Source organism: Polypterus senegalus, chromosome 7 (genome assembly GCF_016835505.1).
Source record: "Polypterus senegalus isolate Bchr_013 chromosome 7, ASM1683550v1, whole genome shotgun sequence".
In the NCBI taxonomy this organism is placed as follows: domain Eukaryota; kingdom Metazoa; phylum Chordata; class Cladistia; order Polypteriformes; family Polypteridae; genus Polypterus; species Polypterus senegalus.
Window position 1 is genome coordinate 168116591 of NC_053160.1, and position 18204 is coordinate 168134794.

Sequence of the window (18204 nt, forward strand, 5' to 3'; positions counted from 1 at the left end):
ATAGGATTCTTTTGAATTGATGAAAAGTATTTATTACTATTGTTGGATAAAAAAAAATTGTCATGAGGACAGCTGCTGCCTCTGGATTAGCTGTCTTTCTATTTTTATCCAAAGTTATGGTAACACATTCTAGTCACAATATTATGGACCTGTTTGAGGACAGTAGTATGTGTCAGATTCTAAAACAAGCGGCATCACCAGCCAATCAGAATATTCTACTTTTTCTGGTCTGAGTTTCATGGAATGTTTTACTTCAAAGGTGTTTTTTATTGAGCTAATTCTGAAAACTTGACATTTTATTTGTGCTTCTAAACCCTTGTTCAGTTTCCTGGACAATGCTTATAGCACAGTTACTTACAATATCATGCATATATTTATTTGGTATTCCCTGTGGCAGAAGCAAAACGAGTATCAACATGCTTCACAGGATCTTCAGGTTGCCAATAACCTAAACTGAATTCTGCGCCTTGTCATTCCAGAAACCAGATTAATTTCTGATTGACCCTGTGTGCTATGTGGAGTTCTCTGCCTCTAAGAGCTGTGGCTTAACTCAAAGAAGTGTTTGTAGCAGCTGTTTTGAACCTGTAATAATGTTCCACATGATTTCTGCAGTACATTTCGAGACTATCCCCTGAAACTGTAAACTAGGTTTTTAATTACAAATATTTATTATAGTGACATAGATTAAACACAGTGTCACTTTCATGTTAGGATTATTTGAATTTGAAATGTAACATTCAAATATATGATATATGTAATTTATTTATGCTACTGTATATTATCAGGTTTATTTAAGAAGGTGCTATTACATTGAGCACACGGACGATTAAAAAGGGGGTAGGATAGAGATGACAGATGTGTATGTGAAGATGTACCCAGGTCCCAAAAAAGTGCTCTGTTACACTGCATAGCAGGATTGTGAACTTTGCCAAGTTACATCAAGAATTTGCTTTGAATTTTTTTTTTTTTTTAATAAACTGACAGATTTTCGTTGGTCAATACGTGACTAGTTGCACAAAATGATTAAATAATTTGAGGCTGGGGACTTGCTGGGTTAGATTTAGCCAATTTGTTCTACTTGACTTTAGGTTTGTCATCAGATAAATGCAAGGTCATGTCTCATGCTTAGTATTTTGTTTCAGTTTATCAAACATCTTTACCTAAATGGTTTGTGAAAGTAAACCATTTTTAAAGCTGCATTGCTGTTGGTGTAAAGTAATTAAATTTATATAATTGCATAATTTTAAACATTTTACACTTTGTAAAATATACTGTATAATGACCATGGTGGTAATGACTCTATGTTTCTTATTCTACCTTAAGAAATACTGTACATCTGACGAGAGTGCTACATGGTTTGGCTTTGCACCAGGTCTTTAATATTCTTGGTCTGTCAAATTTTATTTTTGCAATTAAACTTCAGTCCAGAAGCACCATTAAATAATCTTGGTTTGTTCTCATTTTCTAAAGTCATAGTCTATTACTGTAAAAACCAGAAAAGGTAAAAATGAACGAGCATGTAAACTGTGCTTAAATGACTGCTAAAGATTAATTGTGTTAGTGTTCCCTAAGTCATGAATCATTACGAGGATTTTTCTTTTCAGTTAACCTTACCATTTAAAGAAATGCTTTAATAGATGAGACTTTTGTTTTAGTTTGCCAAGTCACTTGGCACAGTGCTGCATTCTCTGTAGAAGTCTGTTGATTTGATTAATGGTAAGAGATACAGTGTGTCTAACAATGTGCCAGCAAAGCAAGGTCCAAGTAATGGTCAGCAGTAGGCCACAATATATGCAGTCACATGTTTTTTGCAGACGTTTTCACCAGGGTGGAGAGCAGTTTGTATATCATACTGGTGTTGCCTGAAGTTAACTTAATGTTTGCAAGGAAAGCTGGGTGCCAGTAAGGGTTTTACATGATGTTTCTTCCAAAAATGGAAATAGTGTTTAGAATTGTCTGACATGATTAGAACAAAGGTGTGTGCAAGTTACCATTAAAGCTGTGTTACTTGAAACTTGTTATCTTGTACATTAAAAGGGTGTTTCTTCTAAGTATATTGAAAAAAGGGTTTTAAATAGTTTGTGTCTTCAGTTTTAATCGAAAGTACTAAAAATTATTTGTTCATTATATCTGATGCATGATCTCAAACTGTTCCGTGATGCCCATGTTGTTCATCAAGTCAGTTTTGAACCCAGCCTCCCCATATTCAATCCTGTTCACCTCCAGTCATTAATGTGGTGTTTAAAATGCTTCACCACACATTCAGACATTTGGTTTTACAGTTTTAGTTTGGAAAGCTGTGCTTACTTATTCACGTTGCAGTTAATTTCCTCATTCAGAAAATATTAGAACATAATCGTAATATTCTACAAAAGCAATGCTGTAATTTGTGGAACATTCATTGGCCAATAAGGGGTCTCCTATTCTTGCCTTACTATTAGTAAAGTAATCAAACCACCTAGAAAACATTCTGTGCTTTCTGTGTGTGCAACCAACAACAAAGTTCTAATGTGCAGAGGTAGCTGAAGAAAATCTAAATTAAAATTAAAAAAAAAAAAAACCCTCTTGTAGTCATTGAATGATCTGGCCTCCCCTTCACAGGATGAATTATTACTGTTTGGCAAATACCTAAATTTTGTAGTGCTGCCAAGCCATCACTCTACATTGACCTTAAGTGCTTTTTCTAAATAATTCACCTCACAGCACATAGTTTGGAGGAAAGACCAATACTGATAGAGTAACGCCATCATTGACACCATTAAGTTTCTCAAGCTAGCCAGCTGTATATTTTACATCTGTTGATAACTCCATTAGGCAGCGTTCTATCCAAGTTCCCAGTAAACATTCTGATCCCAGAAAACACAGGCCCGCCAACAGACAACTGAGATGGTGTTGTCAACAAACAAGCAGATAAAGATGGAGTGGTGGTAGTCTGGCAGAAGGGCCTTTTATGTTTCAGAGGCTTTAAAGGAACCTCCTAAAAACAACCAATCCTGGACATTCTGTTGTTTGTTTCTGTATGCAACAATCGCACAAGTTACATTTCCGCTTTTCTTGACAGCATAGTACCCAGAATAGGTTGATGGTCTACCTTCATTTTTAAAAGGCCTTTGTGTTGGCTTGACAACTTTTTGGTTACAGGATCGCATGCCTTTTCACAGGCATCCAAGTGCTTTTGTGTTCGTTGGCCACTTTTATCAAAGGTACTTGAGCTGTACAAAAGATATATCGACAATTGTGTTGGTGCTGCCTTCTCACTTTCACCCAGGTTCCCCCTGCTAATGTATTTACTACGTTTCCACCACCTATGGACAGCAGTCTATCTGTCATCTTTCCAGGATTTAAAACTGACTTCACATGTCACCATTACAGTAAAAAGTCTCATAATTTTACACATGCCCTCAGACTCTGCTGCCTTTAAAGCAATGGATTTGACTTTCATAATTCAGCATTCAAAATGTGTACGTACCTCTTACATCTGTAGAAGTTTTAGTTTGTTGAAAGCCAAGCCAAGTAGTCCTCACGACACAAACCCATCATAAAACCTGTATCCCCACACCTGTTACCTTTCCACCCTTACACTCCATCTCTACCACCAGTCATTAAACAGAATAGCAACAAAATTTCCCTACTTCTAGAGACTGTTCCTTTCACAGAATGCTTTTTTTTTTTTTTTAAATCCACCATTTTTCTTTTTTTTTTTTAATTTTTTGACAAGCCATTTAAAATGTGCAGATTTCATGTCCTGCAGGTCACTTCTCAAAGCAGAGATCCACCTTCTCTGCTTGGCACTTTATGCTGTAACAAGAGACGCTTGCAACTATGTCACCAACAATATAATTGTATCTGGTCTCACTGGAAATAAATAATGCAAAGGACCTATTGCTAGTTCACAAATCTTGTTTACTTTTATTTACTCGCTTTCATGTAGAAAATGTCTTGCCATCTGTTAATACAAGAAGAGGGTTTGCAGATTATTTTAAAGTGTTTTAAAGACTACTGTGAAACTTTTCACATTGCTTGATCATGGGTACATTGATCATTTTGTTTGTTACTTGTCAGGGTGTCAAAGATTCCTTTCAAAGAATACCAGAAGAAACTAAGCTCATTCTCCAAATTGGTTATATATTTCTCCAGGACTTAATGACCCATTCACTTTTAATCTCTTGCTTTATCTTTTTCTAATAGCTGCTTTTTAAAACGCTCCCTTTTCCTTCACTTCTTTTAGCTGTGCTACATTTGTTCCCTTCTTCCCCTCAAAGAACTTGAAAGTAGACAAGCCTGTAGTAAAGAATTGCAGAACATTTGCCACTCAATGCACACATTATTTAGAAATTTGAGGTAAAACTAACTGCTTTTCAGTTGAAAGTTTATGGAATAACTATAAGCTGTATGAAACATCTGCACTTCCAGCAGTGGCTGAGAACAGCTAATCGATTATTGAACAAAGTAAAGATGTTTGATAGAATCTGCTTATTCCAGCTTATCTCTGTTCTGAGCCAGTATGATTCCTTTCATCCATTTTCAAATGAAATCCAGGGTCACCTGTGTTAGTGTCTATGCCAGCAGTATTGTGTGCAATGCAGAAACAGTCCTGAATGAAGCATTAGTCCATTAAAGGGCACGCACTTAGCAATACCAGACCAATTCAGTGAAGCTGACTAAAATAATCTACATCTTTATATATTAATAAAGCATAGAGGTTTTGTAAATAAAGGATAAAGGTTACTTAAATTGAGTGTGATTTGAAATCCATCCATCTATTATCCAACCCGCTATATCCTAACTACAGGGTCACGGGGGGTCTGCTGGAGCCAATCCCAGCCAACACGGGGCACAAGGCAGGAAACAAACCCCGGGCAGGGCACACACATACTAAGCACACACTGGGGACAGACAACATAGGATCGCCAATGCACCTAACCTGAATGTCTTTGGACTGTGGGAGAAAACCCACGCAGACACGGGGAGAACATGCAAACTCCACGCAGGGAGGACCCGGGAAGTGAACCCGGGTCTCCTAACTGCGAGGCAGCAGCGCTACCCACTGCACCACCGTGCCGCATGTGATTTGAAATATTACAGGTTTTATGACCTTTCTTTGTGGATTTTATATTGTTGGCCCTGTAAGGCTACTTTCAGTAAAGTCAGAGTATCATCTTGCAATCTTTACTTTTTAGAAGAGAAATTGAAGCAAAACATCTTGATAATTAACTAATTCATTTTTTTCCAGGCTGCTGGGAATGCGGTGAAAAGGGCCTCTGATAACCTGGTAAAGGCAGCACAGAAAGCTGCATTTGATGCACATGATGAGGATGCCAGCGTTATTGTGAAAAGCAAGATGGTTGGAGGCATTGCTCAGGTGAGTTTAAAATTATATTTATTAAAAAAAATCACCTTATGTTTTAAGTTGTCCCCTCATGACTGCAGAAATGATTATAATAAAAAGAGGTGAATACAAAACTACCATTGAACAAATTAAATGAAAATTTTAAAGAAATCTAGGATGCAAAATATTCCATTCATTTATATGTACAAAGTACAAATGTAACAGGAGCCCATGAGCTTTGGGAGTGACCCCTGAAGCTGTTCAATTGTATCAATTTCTTTACCCAGTAGAGCATTTCCATGCAGTTGCACTTAGTAATCCATTTGGAAATGTTGTTTATCATTTTGTTCCCTGTTTTCTATTTGTAAAAAGTTTTCAAAATGTAAACATTTACATCTGAGGTATCGTTGTAAACGGCCTCTAACTGTCTCATTAGTTGCTTGACTACATAGTAGACTGATGTTGTTCTACTTATATCATGTACTGTAATATTATCATGTAGAAATGAGCCTGTAATAATATAAACCATGTTAATTGTTATTAGAACATTAGAAATTAATGTAAGAAGAGAAAATTTGTAAACTGTGTGAACAGAGGCCCGTAATTTAGTTCTTTCATACATAATAGTAATACTGACATCTTATTTTTGCACATCCTTTGCGTAGATCATTGCTGCTCAAGAAGAAATGTTGCGTAAGGAGAGAGAACTTGAAGAGGCTCGAAAGAAGCTGGCAATGATCAGACAACAACAATACAAGTTCCTGCCTTCTGAGCTCAGGGAGGATGGACAGAACTGAACAACTACACTCCTGCCATGTATTTATATATTTAGAGAAATGTCTGTGACCTAGCTTCTCAGTTAGGACATGTACAGTACTTTGAAGTTTAAAAAACAAAAAAAAAACAAAAATCAAGAATAGTACTAAATGAAATGTTTTATACAAAAAGAAGATTGAGATGTTTCTATGCATTACAATTGGTTAAAAAACAGAGCAAAGTATATCTATTTTTACAAGAATTAAAGAATTATTGTTATAAAATGCTAACTTGCAAATATGCATTGTCATAGTTGAGCACTATCACTGTGAGGAGCTCATCCTTCCTACTTTGTACTTATATGCAGTGAATTTCTTTTAAATTAGTCCAGTCTATTATCTTTCTTGTTGAAATCATATAAATTGCCAGACTAATAATCTGTGTTAGAATTTACTCTGCTTTAATTTGCATGTTCTGTTTCTGATGCATTTTTCTTAAAGTATGATGCGCTCGTTTCTTGTAAAACTATTATTGTATTATAACTAATATATTTAATTGTTGCAACACATTCAAGAGTATAAATTTACATTTTTCGACAGCCTGATTATGAACTGCAGTCTACCATAAGGAGGTGCTTCTATTTAATGGCAAAATTATGTAGTACCACCTGCTGGACCAAAATAGAATTGCAGTTCTTAATTAGAAAATGGCAGGTAAATCGAGTATTACACAGTCCGTAGTCCGTAGTCTGTATCTGTGGAGTTCAGTTTTATTTGTGTGTGAATATTCCAAAGATGTTAGAATGCAAGGTGTATGGGGAGACTCGAGACGTCTTTACATCCCAAGCCACGTTGCTGCAATGAACAGACATGGAAAGGGTTAAATGTGCAATGAAAATATCATCATTTATAAAGAAAAAATAATTCACAGAAGTTTTGCATATCATTATTTAAAAAGAAAAAAGAAATGTAATAGCAGTAGCTTTCCTTTTAAGCCTTGTGTAAATGTTCAATTATAACACTTTTTGTATTTTTTGTTTTTTTTTTTTTTTTTCTCCATTCTTTTATAATATCTATGTTCATACAGGTACATGCAGTGGGATTAATTTGTAAGTTTTGGGTAATAATATGAAAGAGAGCTTTACAGTATGATTTGTGAAATACAAAAATGGTATATTTTTTTCCATTTAAACATTTAATTACCAGGCTGTTAATGAAAAGAAAATCATATCTTTCAAATATCAAATTAGCTTGGTGGGGTGAGAAAAACATTGTATAAACACTGAAACACTGTTTGTCTACATTTGTGTTCTTGTTCTCGTTAAATAGTATGGTAAGCAGCCAATTTTTAATATTTACTTTTTAAACTCTGCTGTACCCTTTCATTATCTTGGAGTCGGCCACCTTATTGAGCACACAGAGCTCTCTAAAGCAGTGACGCCTGTCCTGTGGTGTAACTACGCGGCCTACAGAATGTCCTGGGATTCTGCTTTCACCGAATTCTCTTTAATGTTGTATTTTGTTCCTTATAATAAGTTGCCTTAAACTTGCTATTAATTATTAAGTGAACAAAGATAAGAATACCGTGTTTGAATTGAGTGTCTGAAATGGATAAATTCCTTAAAGCTCAACTGTTAGGACATGTCTTTGTTTTTTTTTACTGATCTAGCCTCAGTATGTAACTGTGTTTTCAACATATCAATGCATAAAGTGCCTACATACGTATTTGTTTTAATTCTTTGTTATGTAGCTACTAACTTGTCGGTCTATAAGTGCACTTATCAAGATGTTTAACTGAACAAGGGTCACATAATTTGGCTTTTAAAATGCATTCTCACTGATCTGTTACACATTTTGTTTCTTTGTTAATTCTACATGTATAGCCTTATATTCAGCTTATAAAAACACTGAAAAGCCTGCAGTGTTTAAGAATTTTTTTTATTTTATTTTTTTTTTTTATCTGTGCTGCTTCTTCTCACACAAGTGTGACAGATAATTCATTTATTGTACACGGTTTTCATATAATTGCCTTCTTTTTTTCAGTCTATAAACTTATTATGGAAACCTCCTTCCTCCCATTAAAATGTGGACTTTTTTGTTTATTGAAAATTAATATGGTTAATAAACTTGCTTTCACATATCCTTGCATACAATATATTATTTCAAGGTGTAACCCATGTGCTTTATTAGTTTTACTATATTTTGAAATTTTTGTGTTTTGTTTGTAAGCTTATAAAGAGCACATAAATTATAATTTGCATTTTGTAACTGCTCTTATCTTTCTGTGTTTTTGTCACCAGTTTCCATTTATTTGAGAGATTCCTTTCTCTTGTCCATTCTTACTGGTCACTAGTGGCACTGTCTTCAAAGCCTAATCTGAATCATGTTGTTGTATTCGTTTCATTTTACTTGGGGAAGAATGTCACAAATGTGTACATTTGTGTCTATATAGTAATTAGCCTAGCAGATGAAAATCCATTCTTATGATATCCTCTCCAGTTCATTGCCACTTGCTGACAGTCCTCTTATAGAATCATGACCTCAAAAACATGTCTTCCATCAGAAATAAAATACCTCTTAAAATACACAGTGCCCTTTTATTTAATTAATATTTAGAGAGACAAACTCAAAGTTAATGTCACAGATACACCTGCTGACAGGTAAATGTGCTGTCATATTAAAATGATGACAAATCCATCGTTGCATCTCATGAAACTTAATTATATTGTGTATGGGCTGTGGAGGACTGACGGCTTCCCAGGCCGCCAGGAGGAGCCCTCCCGACAGCAGGACCTTATGGACTTTGTAGTGTTTTAACACAACCCTGCTGGATACCTTGGGGGCCACCAGGAGTCGCTGTAGGGGGGCTTATTGGTTCTTTTATGCCCTATGACCCGGGAGTACGTCAGGGTCACGTGACAGGAAGGAACAACGTGCTCCCGGGTTAAAGAAAAGGACTGATTGCCCTGACCCGGAAGGAGTAAGGAACTATGGACTGTCGGGACAGGAATACCTCCGGGTCAGGGGCTATAAAAGGACGGTGCCTCAGTCCAGACGGTGAGCTGAGCTGGGAGGAAGGGTGGCTAAGTGTCTGGGCGAGGAGGAGAGTTTATTCATAGAGTGTTGTTGGTTTATTGTATGAGTAGTGTGGAGGGTGCTTGGTGCACGGAAGAACAAAATAAAAAGGTTGTGGACTTTTACCTGGTGTCTGGAGTTGTACCTGAGGGTTCAAGGGTGCACTACTGTCACAGGGCGTACTGTATGTGTTCTTCTCTACATTTACAATGTACTAAGCTTTTGAAATGTATCAAATTAACTGAGTCATGTTATATGTCTGTATTTTGGAGCAGAGAGCTTTGGCGAATGAATTTACAAATTGTGGCTTGTAGTGCCAACACTGGAGGTGGACTAACATTTAAAATGGAACTAGCAGGGTGACTACAATAGGAACTTTTCTTCAAACTCTGCATTTTCTTTGCACTCCAACAGTAATTGCTTCATGGTTAGTAATTCCATGTAGTGGCCCAGCATCTTCAAAATGCAAATTTATGGCTGTGTATACACAAAGCCGGAAAATTCTTTCTTTCTTGTCGCTGTACCGGATAAGTGACAACATTATGAACATGAAGAATACAACATCAAATGGTATAATTAGAAGGAAAAAAACAGATCTGCATATTGCAGTACAACTGTGGTGTTAATGAGAGCCGTATGACCTAATGGTGAAAACTGTCCCTGAATCTGGCGGTGCGAGTGCTCATCTAAGCAGCTATAGTTAAACACTCCATGAGCCTACGCTACAAAATATTAAACATACGCTTGACAAGAAATTAACAACAGGTATGCTGTGTATGGTTCTGTTGTTAAAATTACTCTCCAAATTTTATTTAGCCTATAGAAAGCACTGAAGTGCAATAAAGTACAAATCTACTTCACTGATCAAGGAAGAAGGACATCTCCTAATTCTTCACTGCTCTCAATTCAATAACTTAGAAAAGCCAGTTTTGGAATGATAAAAGCCATTATCCTTAATTTAATAAGTAAAATGGAAGTCCACTGAAAGATCTTTCAGGTTGGCTGGTGAGCGCCTATTAATTGTAATCTTCAGAATTGTCTGTTGTATTCAGCCCTTTCAAAGGCCTTCACTTTCCATTTCCTGAACCACTAATTTGTTACCATTGCTTTGTTCTTGAAATCATCCTGCTAGAGGTGAACCTTTTTTTTTCCCAGAACCTTATTGTTCATAACACTAAACCCCTTTCTGTTTAGCTTTACAAAAATCCCCACCCTGGCTGCTACAAAGAATCTGCAAAATAATATAATGCTGTGACCCCTCTGTCCAAGAATGTTCTTCACACTGGAAGTCGCTCTGACTGTGGCTGCATGCGTGTTTTGTTTTGTCAATTATTTTTTCCATAGTTTTGTTTTGGCAGTGACACACTTTTAGGTCTTTATTGAATGTACCATAATTTAAATTAGTGTGCCTCTTTATGAAAAAGGTATTGTTATGCAAAGTATTCTGAGAATGTACAGTAGATTTATTAAGTAGACATCCCCTTCTCTATTAACCTGCTATACTCGACTAAATGTGTTGTATGACAGTTCAGTCATTTTCTGATAGAAGAGGAAATCATGGCAGAATTGATTGTTAAATTGCAAACTTCATTTAAGGCAGTTATCCACTAACATCTTTGTTACTGTAAGACCAGAATCAATGTGGTCTTTACCTATATTTAATAAAATATGGAGTACCTTGGGCACCTGCCATTTAAAATATGTGGATTGTGTGATGGCATCAGCTCTTCACAGTTTGGACCTTCACAGTTGGTGCTAACGTATTACTCTTTGTATTTATGCTCTCTTTTAATGTTGAGCTAATACTTTAGATAGATAGATAGATACTTTAGTGATCATAAAAGGTACCAGTTAACTGAACAACATCATCTGTTACCACGTGACCATGTTACTAAATTCTCATTGCTGTTTCTTCATTCATGGGGGGAAATAAGAATCAAAATGTATTCCTGGAGGCCAATAAACAGTTATTGATCAGATTTAGCCGTGTATTTTACTACAGAAAGAAACTGTACAGAGTTGACCAAACCAAGTCTTCTACACCAACATTCTCAGCATAATTACCCTTAAATGTTCCACTGGTATCAGGGTGGGCTCTGACTCCCCCCAAAATGGTGAATGTATTTAAAACAGTGGTTGGCAATCTGGGCCTGCAAGGTCACCCTGGCAGTTCTGCTGTTAACTGAACTCCTTGTTTATTCAGACGAATTCTGCCAGCTTTCAGCATACAGTGTTGGGATTAATAATACAGTGGTGTGAATGTTAGAAAAACCCCTGAAGCTGCCTTTATTCTTACTGCAAAGTAATCTGATCATTTTCTACTTTTTGGTTTCATTATGATTAACTTTTTTTGTTAATTTTCATTGTTTTTTCTTTATTCATTGAAAACAAGGTAATTCAAACGGGCAAACTGGGCATACAAGAAGTAATTTGCTGTGCCATCTCAATCCATGTGTTTATGATGAAGTATCAGCATTTAATAAAAGTTACAAACTTGAAAGAAAAGATGGTCAATGGACTCAAGATTCCTAGTCGTCCTCGGTCTGTTTTGACCTTCCGAAAAGAAAAATGTGGATGGGAATTAATTGCTGGCACTGCAGAATGGTGTACTGAAACAACTAAAACACAACTGTTCTTGGTGACCATGGTCAAGTAAGTTTCCATTTTATTATGTAAAGTTAAAAGTTCTTTATTTTACGCAATCATTGCTTCATTATGTGAATTAGAAATCTTGTGGCTTGCCTTTAGTGTTGATTGTGAAAGCGTGTGCTGCCAAGAACAGTTTCAGAATTCTTATCTTTGGACTGGGAGGTAAAACGTTTATACTGTCATACAGTCCAGACTTTCTCACCCCCCAAGCCTTGTACCTTATGTTGCCAGGATAAGCTTTGGTTCCTTTAAGTGAACTTGAAATTTTGGAAATGGATGCATAGAAAATATTATTTTGAGTAATCTGATTTCTCATTTAAAAAATGAGCAGCTGAAGTTATTTAACAAGAAGTATAATCCTAGCAACCTTCCTAATATCGCAAAAAGGTCACATTTTCATTGCTCTCCTCGCGTAAGTGGGAACTGATACCACTTGTGCCAAGAACAGGCGATCGTGAATCAAGAACAGGCTAAACATGTTGGGGTCTGGCAGTACTTGGATGAGAGACCAGCTATAGGAAAAACTTGGGTTGCTGTTGGAAAAGTGATGAGAAGACCACCAGGGCGGACATACCCTGTAGTCAGTGTGTGGTCCCAATGTCTCTGTGTAGGGCAGGGGATATCCTGTTGTAAAAACTGGCACCAGCCATTATAGAAGTGCACTGGGCATCGTTCAGAATGAGTAGGATGTACCCTGATATCCTATCTACCGTGGCCTGGTCTTTCTGGACCCCTTATCATATCCCGTCTCTTAAGTGGTGAGCATACCGGTGCAAGAATGGCTGCTGTTGCATCATCCAAGTGGATGCTCCATAGGTGGATGAAGTGGTTCCCTGCTGCATAGCAAAGCATGTTGAGTAGGTAAGAAAGGCACTGTGTGGGAACTGTGATCAAAGGAGTAAAAATTACACAAAACAAATGTAACAAAATGATTCGTTTTCCATCCGTGCAGCCACTGTCTATTAAATAGCCTTCAATAAATGATTTTAAATTAGCCTCGACACCACTGATCAACCAAACATAATGGTCTTTTTTTTTTTGTCTTCAATTTGCAGGAAGAATTCTCATTTCTCAAAAGATATGAGTCTTCAAATGAAAGTATTTAAAAAATGTCATCACAGGAAAACTAAATCCATCCTGCACAAAGTTAAGTTTAAAAGTAGTTTGACGCAAACGAGGAAGGATTTAGGAAGGTGCTGTTTCACACTACACCATCTAGGGTTTAAGGAATTCACTGTGCAGTCCAGTCATGCCCGCCAGCATTTCTGCTGCCTCCATTAAGTACTTCGACGTGTGTTTTAGCCCAGACCTTGTTATGTGACTAGCTCAGCAGTGCTGAGGACATCAAAATGTTGTTTCAAAGAAGTGCTAATTAGGAAAAAAGGGAAGGTACATTGAGCAACTGGAAAAATACAACTACTGTATATTAAAAGGGAAAAGTGAAGAATTAGGGATTTGATTTAAAAGAAAAACACAAGTTTGTCTGAAGTAGAAAAAAAAAGAAAATTTTAGGAGATGAATCACCCATCACTATGGCGTAAAGGTTAGTGCCGATGCCAGTGGAGCCCGTGCCCAGTCGGCATATACGTGGCGTTAATTACTGATTTGAAAGCCGTGGGTATAAAATCTTTTTTTTTTTTTGTTGCAGAAGCTGGAAACTGAGAGTTGTCAAGTGATTATGTTAAAAATGACGAGTCCTTGTCCGTTTAAGTACTGAAAACTGGAGAATGCTAATGTCAGAGATATTGAATAAACAGCAAAGTTTACCTCTCTTCATGGGTACCAAACATACAACCGCTATGTAGACGTGCGTAATATATGAAATACCTGAAACAAGAGGAAAAAAGCATAGTGCAATATGCGCAAGAAAATATAAATACATCATTCATTTACATTGTTATTAAGTGTAAAATTTCATTTGGATTTAATAATAATATTTTTCAGCTAATTTGTCTACTGACTTACTTCCAAGGGCGGCACGGTGGTGCAGTGGGTAGCACCCTGGGTGGAGTTTGCATGTCCTCCCCGTGTCTGCGTGGGTTTCTTCCCACAGTCCAAAGACATGCAGGTTACAGTAGGTGGATTGGCGATCCTAAATTGACCTTGGTGTGTGTGTGTGTGTGCCCTGCGGTGGGCTGGTGCCCTGCCCGGGGTTTGTTTCCTGCCTTGTGCCCAGTGTTGGCTGGGATTGGCTCCAGCAGACCCCCGTGACCCTGTAGTTAGGATATAGCCGGTTGGAAAATGGATGGATGGACTTGCATCCAAATACCGAGCTAAGTCTGTCTAAAACAAAATTCATATCTTACATTTTGGTCTCATCGCAATATCTTCCATTACTTTTCATTGATTATATATATATATATATATATATATATATATATATATATATATATATATATAATTAGAAGAAAGACCAATATTATTGTTGCAATTATTACACTTTACAAGGATCCCACTATCCTGATGTGTCATGTACTGAAGAAAAAAGGACTGTCTACAGAATTGGATCACTACATTGAACAAGGTGGATAATTTAATTGGGAGACAGAATATAGATGAGAAAAATTATTTCCAAGTGTGCATCATTAAATAAATCAACATTAAAGGAATGCTTTGAAATGGGAAAAACAGGAAGAATTTCCATCTACGGAATTAATAAATCCAATATAAATAGCTATATAAATAAATAAATACGCACATTTTCCGACATTCAGAAGGAAAAAATAACATTTTGATGTTATCTGAAATATAAACCCCCAGATTATCTAGACATTGTTATGTCACCTCAGCGGGAAACTGACAACAGATTCCATGCAGCATTATCCAGATGTTTAGGGTGCTAGATAGCAGGATTCATTTGCCTCTTTGGGGGCTCCTTCACACTCATTGAAAAGTGTCCTGTCCCGCCAGGTGATTATTAGTTTTTTTGGATACCTCACTCGATTATACCATCCAGGTAAAAAAAAATACTCCGCAGTATCATTAGATACTACCTTTCAGAAGAAGAATTAACCACAATGGTGAAGCATAGCCTAGTGATATATTTAGGATTCTGTGCCGTGAATAGGATGAGGACGATAGGAGAAATCGGAGATGCGCCCAAACATGGAAAAAGCTCTTTCGTTCTTTCTGAATCGTCTACTTGTTGTGAGAGAGCAAATCGCCGCCGCCCGGCGTCACTGCCACCTTAAAGCTACTTTCCAAAAAAGTCTTGGGTTGCTTTGCGGAGAATTCCAGCCTTCCTTCTTACCAAATCAAGACAAGCTTTGTTTTATGTCCTGAGCTGCGGCGTGCTCACCCCTCATTTTGTGTTTAGGCTCTCCTCTCCGGCTCATTGAACACCTATAGCCTTCTCTGTTTCAGACGCGTGCTTGTCCGATAAACAACTAAGTCACCATGGATGCCATCAAAAAGAAAATGCAGATGCTAAAACTGGACAAGGAAAACGCCATCGACAGAGCTGAGCAAGCCGAAGGAGATAAAAAGGCGTCTGAGGATAAAGTCAAACAGGTGAGGACAGACAGGGCAGCTGAGCCAGATCGCTGTTGAGGGTTGAATCAAAAAGTAAGAAAAACATAACATTTGGGAGAGTCCGCATTGAAAACTTTATTCAAAATATCCACTATAATCAAAGAGCCATTGCGAAGATGGAAACGTGGGTCGTTAACAAATGCAGTGAAATATACAGAAATTCGACCGTGCGCAGGAGTTAACCGACTTGATGCAAGAGCCAGAGTGGGTTTTACATCGGAGTGGATGCACTGAACAAGTGCAAGTAGATAGGTGGGTCCCTGTGTGCAACGACGTGGTGCTTTGTGGGCAAATATCAGTACGCGGCACTGTTGAATACTTGAAAACTTTTCCTGTAAGTTAACTTACAGAAATCCTAAAAAGGGTGTAAGAAAAAAAGATATTTTCAATATTTTATCATTATTAGCAGATATTTCAAGTTACTTTTATTAAGTGATCGCTCTTGCTTTATTGACCAAATTAAAAAAAAAAAAAACGAAATATCTCTAAACACACGAATAGAAACAAGGACAAATGAATACAAGTTACCACATTTGGGTTAGGATTATCAATAAATGTTGATTTTCAAATGCTTCTATTGTGAATGTGAAAACCTATATCTATAGATAAAATTCCTTATCTCGGTACGCAGAAAACCATCCAATAGTAGAAGATAATTAAAGGATATTTACAATTACATACGACTAAGCTTATTCAGTTTTCTAGACTGGAGACTGTTGGTACCTGGGCATTACTTGGGCACAAGGTTGGAACCAACTCCAGAAAGGATGACCGTCAGGGTATACTCATTCACACGCCTACGCATATCAATACCTGGCTAATGTACAGTCGCTAATTAACATGCACCTCCATCCAAACTGACAGCAAAGCAAGATTTTAAAAAACCGTGCGGCACAGAAAAGAAAGGAGCTGCCAACTCTAAACAGGAGCTGGGCTAGGATTTGAACGCTGGGGCTGTAAGCACGATAGATAGATAGATAGATGGATGAAAGGCATTATATAATCTATAGATGGATGGATGAAAGGCATTATATAATCGATAGATTGATGAGGTACTATATAATGATAGATAGATAAGACACTATATAATGTTAGATTTTTTTTTTTTTTACAAAAGCTATATTAAATAAATTGATGAATATAGTAGATACGCACGTTATGGTCTGACCACACCTGAATAACTAAAAAGAAAGAACCTTCCAGTCCCACTTAATATAACGTGTATAAAAACGGTTTCATTTGTCACTCTGCCCTCTAACTACAAAGTCATCAAGAAACAGCGCACAATATGTATCTTGAACTGGATGAAAGAAATACCAAACTGACACATATATGTCTGCACCATAATATCTGGGTTGTTGTTTTGATGTTTTAGCAGCAGAGGGCTTGTTTTGTTACTACAGAGTTTTATGTTTTTCTTACTGTAGTATTTCTGGTTAAATAAGGGAGAAAAAATCGAAGCCAATGATAAAAATGTTTCCTAGAAATGCTTGTAGCTCTTACTTTTGGTGACATATGTTAAGCCTAAATGTCTGGCAGGCAGGCAGGCAGGCAGCGCACTGCACAATTGGATTGAGGGTCATTGTCAGCTGTGTCTCCCATTTGTGACATAATGTGAAGTGAAATGCTCTGCTATTCCGGGGCTTGACATCAGCCAACTATGCGACAGTAATGTAGACAAAAATTCTTTTGTAGTAAGTTTTTTTTATTGTTATTTTTATTATTTATATTCACGGAGAGAAGACGACGGCCACAACTAAGTAGGCAGTGACATTTTAATGCTTACACAATAAACAAATCATGCATCACCCACTTATGTCTGAGTTAAAGCAATAAATCAAATTTACATTAATGGTGTATAATTTTATTTTAATAACATAAAAACATTACGTTTGGAATGGTATATTGAATAACTATTCAATACCCTGCAGAAACAGTGTGTGATCTTTTTAAAATTGTAAAAGGTACTTATTTCATTCGCAGAAAATTCTAAACAGGTTTAGCTTTTATTTATGTTAAAAACTGCATTTGTTTTGTAATTGAATACTGTATATAATATACCATTAATCTAATCTTTTTATAGAAAGCAAAAGTTATTTTACCCTACAATATTACACTTGCTTTTATTGTAGCATTCTGGCTACTCAAACCTTCCTTATTTTAAGGTCGATCCTTTAAGCTGTGGGGTTTTTGAGAAGTAACGGGCACAAGCCTCACACAAAATACAGTATTTCTTGTTCTTCGTTTATCCATCAGTTATTTAGTGCTTTCCAGAACTTACTGTATATTCATGCATACTGTAAATAAAGTGTATAGATATAACCAACACATTATTTTCATCTTCCTAGTATAATTCAGTGACACGGGGTCCAGAATCTATTCTGTCAGCATTGGGCATAAGGCAGGAAACAACCCTGCAAAGGGTGCCAGTCCACCACGTGAGCCGCTCCCGCTCCCATGAGACTCATTTAGAAGCAGCAGAATACAAGGGACTGCAGTGGTAGCCATTGTTGAAGCCATGTATAAATTAGACCTAATTGAACTTTCTCAAACTCACTTAATCCAAGTCCGTCTTTGCCTGTGCTGACAGACCTGGACACAGTGCCACCAGTCTGGAACTCACACAGCTGCTCTCCTGCCATTTTGGAGTTGCCAGTAAATCTAACCTGCACTTATTTGGGGATGTGCACCCACAAAACAAACATGCAGACTCCACACTGATAGAATATGGACGTGGGGCTTGAACCCAGGAACCAAGAGGCAGCAGCACTGCACATGTTTCTTTGTATATGTAAATGTACATAGGTTTATTTTTTATATATTATCATGTATTTAAATTATTGTTACTCTCCTTCTTTGTAAATC

General features: G+C 37.0%; 2 protein-coding genes across 9 annotated transcripts in view; both read left to right on the forward strand.

The window, feature by feature from the left end:
- Positions 1–8224, forward strand: part of tln1 (talin 1) — a 178761-nt gene extending 170537 nt beyond the window's left edge. For all 5 annotated transcript variants that reach the window (XM_039759572.1, XM_039759574.1, XM_039759576.1 and 2 more), the window contains 2 exons: positions 5234–5362; positions 5995–8224. In XM_039759572.1, coding sequence (XP_039615506.1) covers positions 5234–5362; positions 5995–6126 — 261 coding nt within the window. In that variant the 3' untranslated portion in view covers positions 6127–8224. The remainder of the gene's footprint in view (positions 1–5233; positions 5363–5994) is intronic.
- Positions 8225–14970: 6746 nt separating this feature from the next.
- Positions 14971–18204, forward strand: part of tpm2 (tropomyosin 2 (beta)) — a 118519-nt gene continuing 115285 nt past the window's right edge. The window contains exon 1 of one of the 4 annotated variants that reach the window (XM_039759582.1): positions 14971–15318. In XM_039759582.1, the coding sequence (XP_039615516.1) occupies positions 15205–15318 (114 nt within the window). In that variant the 5' untranslated portion in view covers positions 14971–15204. The remainder of the gene's footprint in view (positions 15319–18204) is intronic. The other 3 variants (XM_039759580.1, XM_039759579.1, XM_039759578.1) reach the window with 3 other exon arrangements.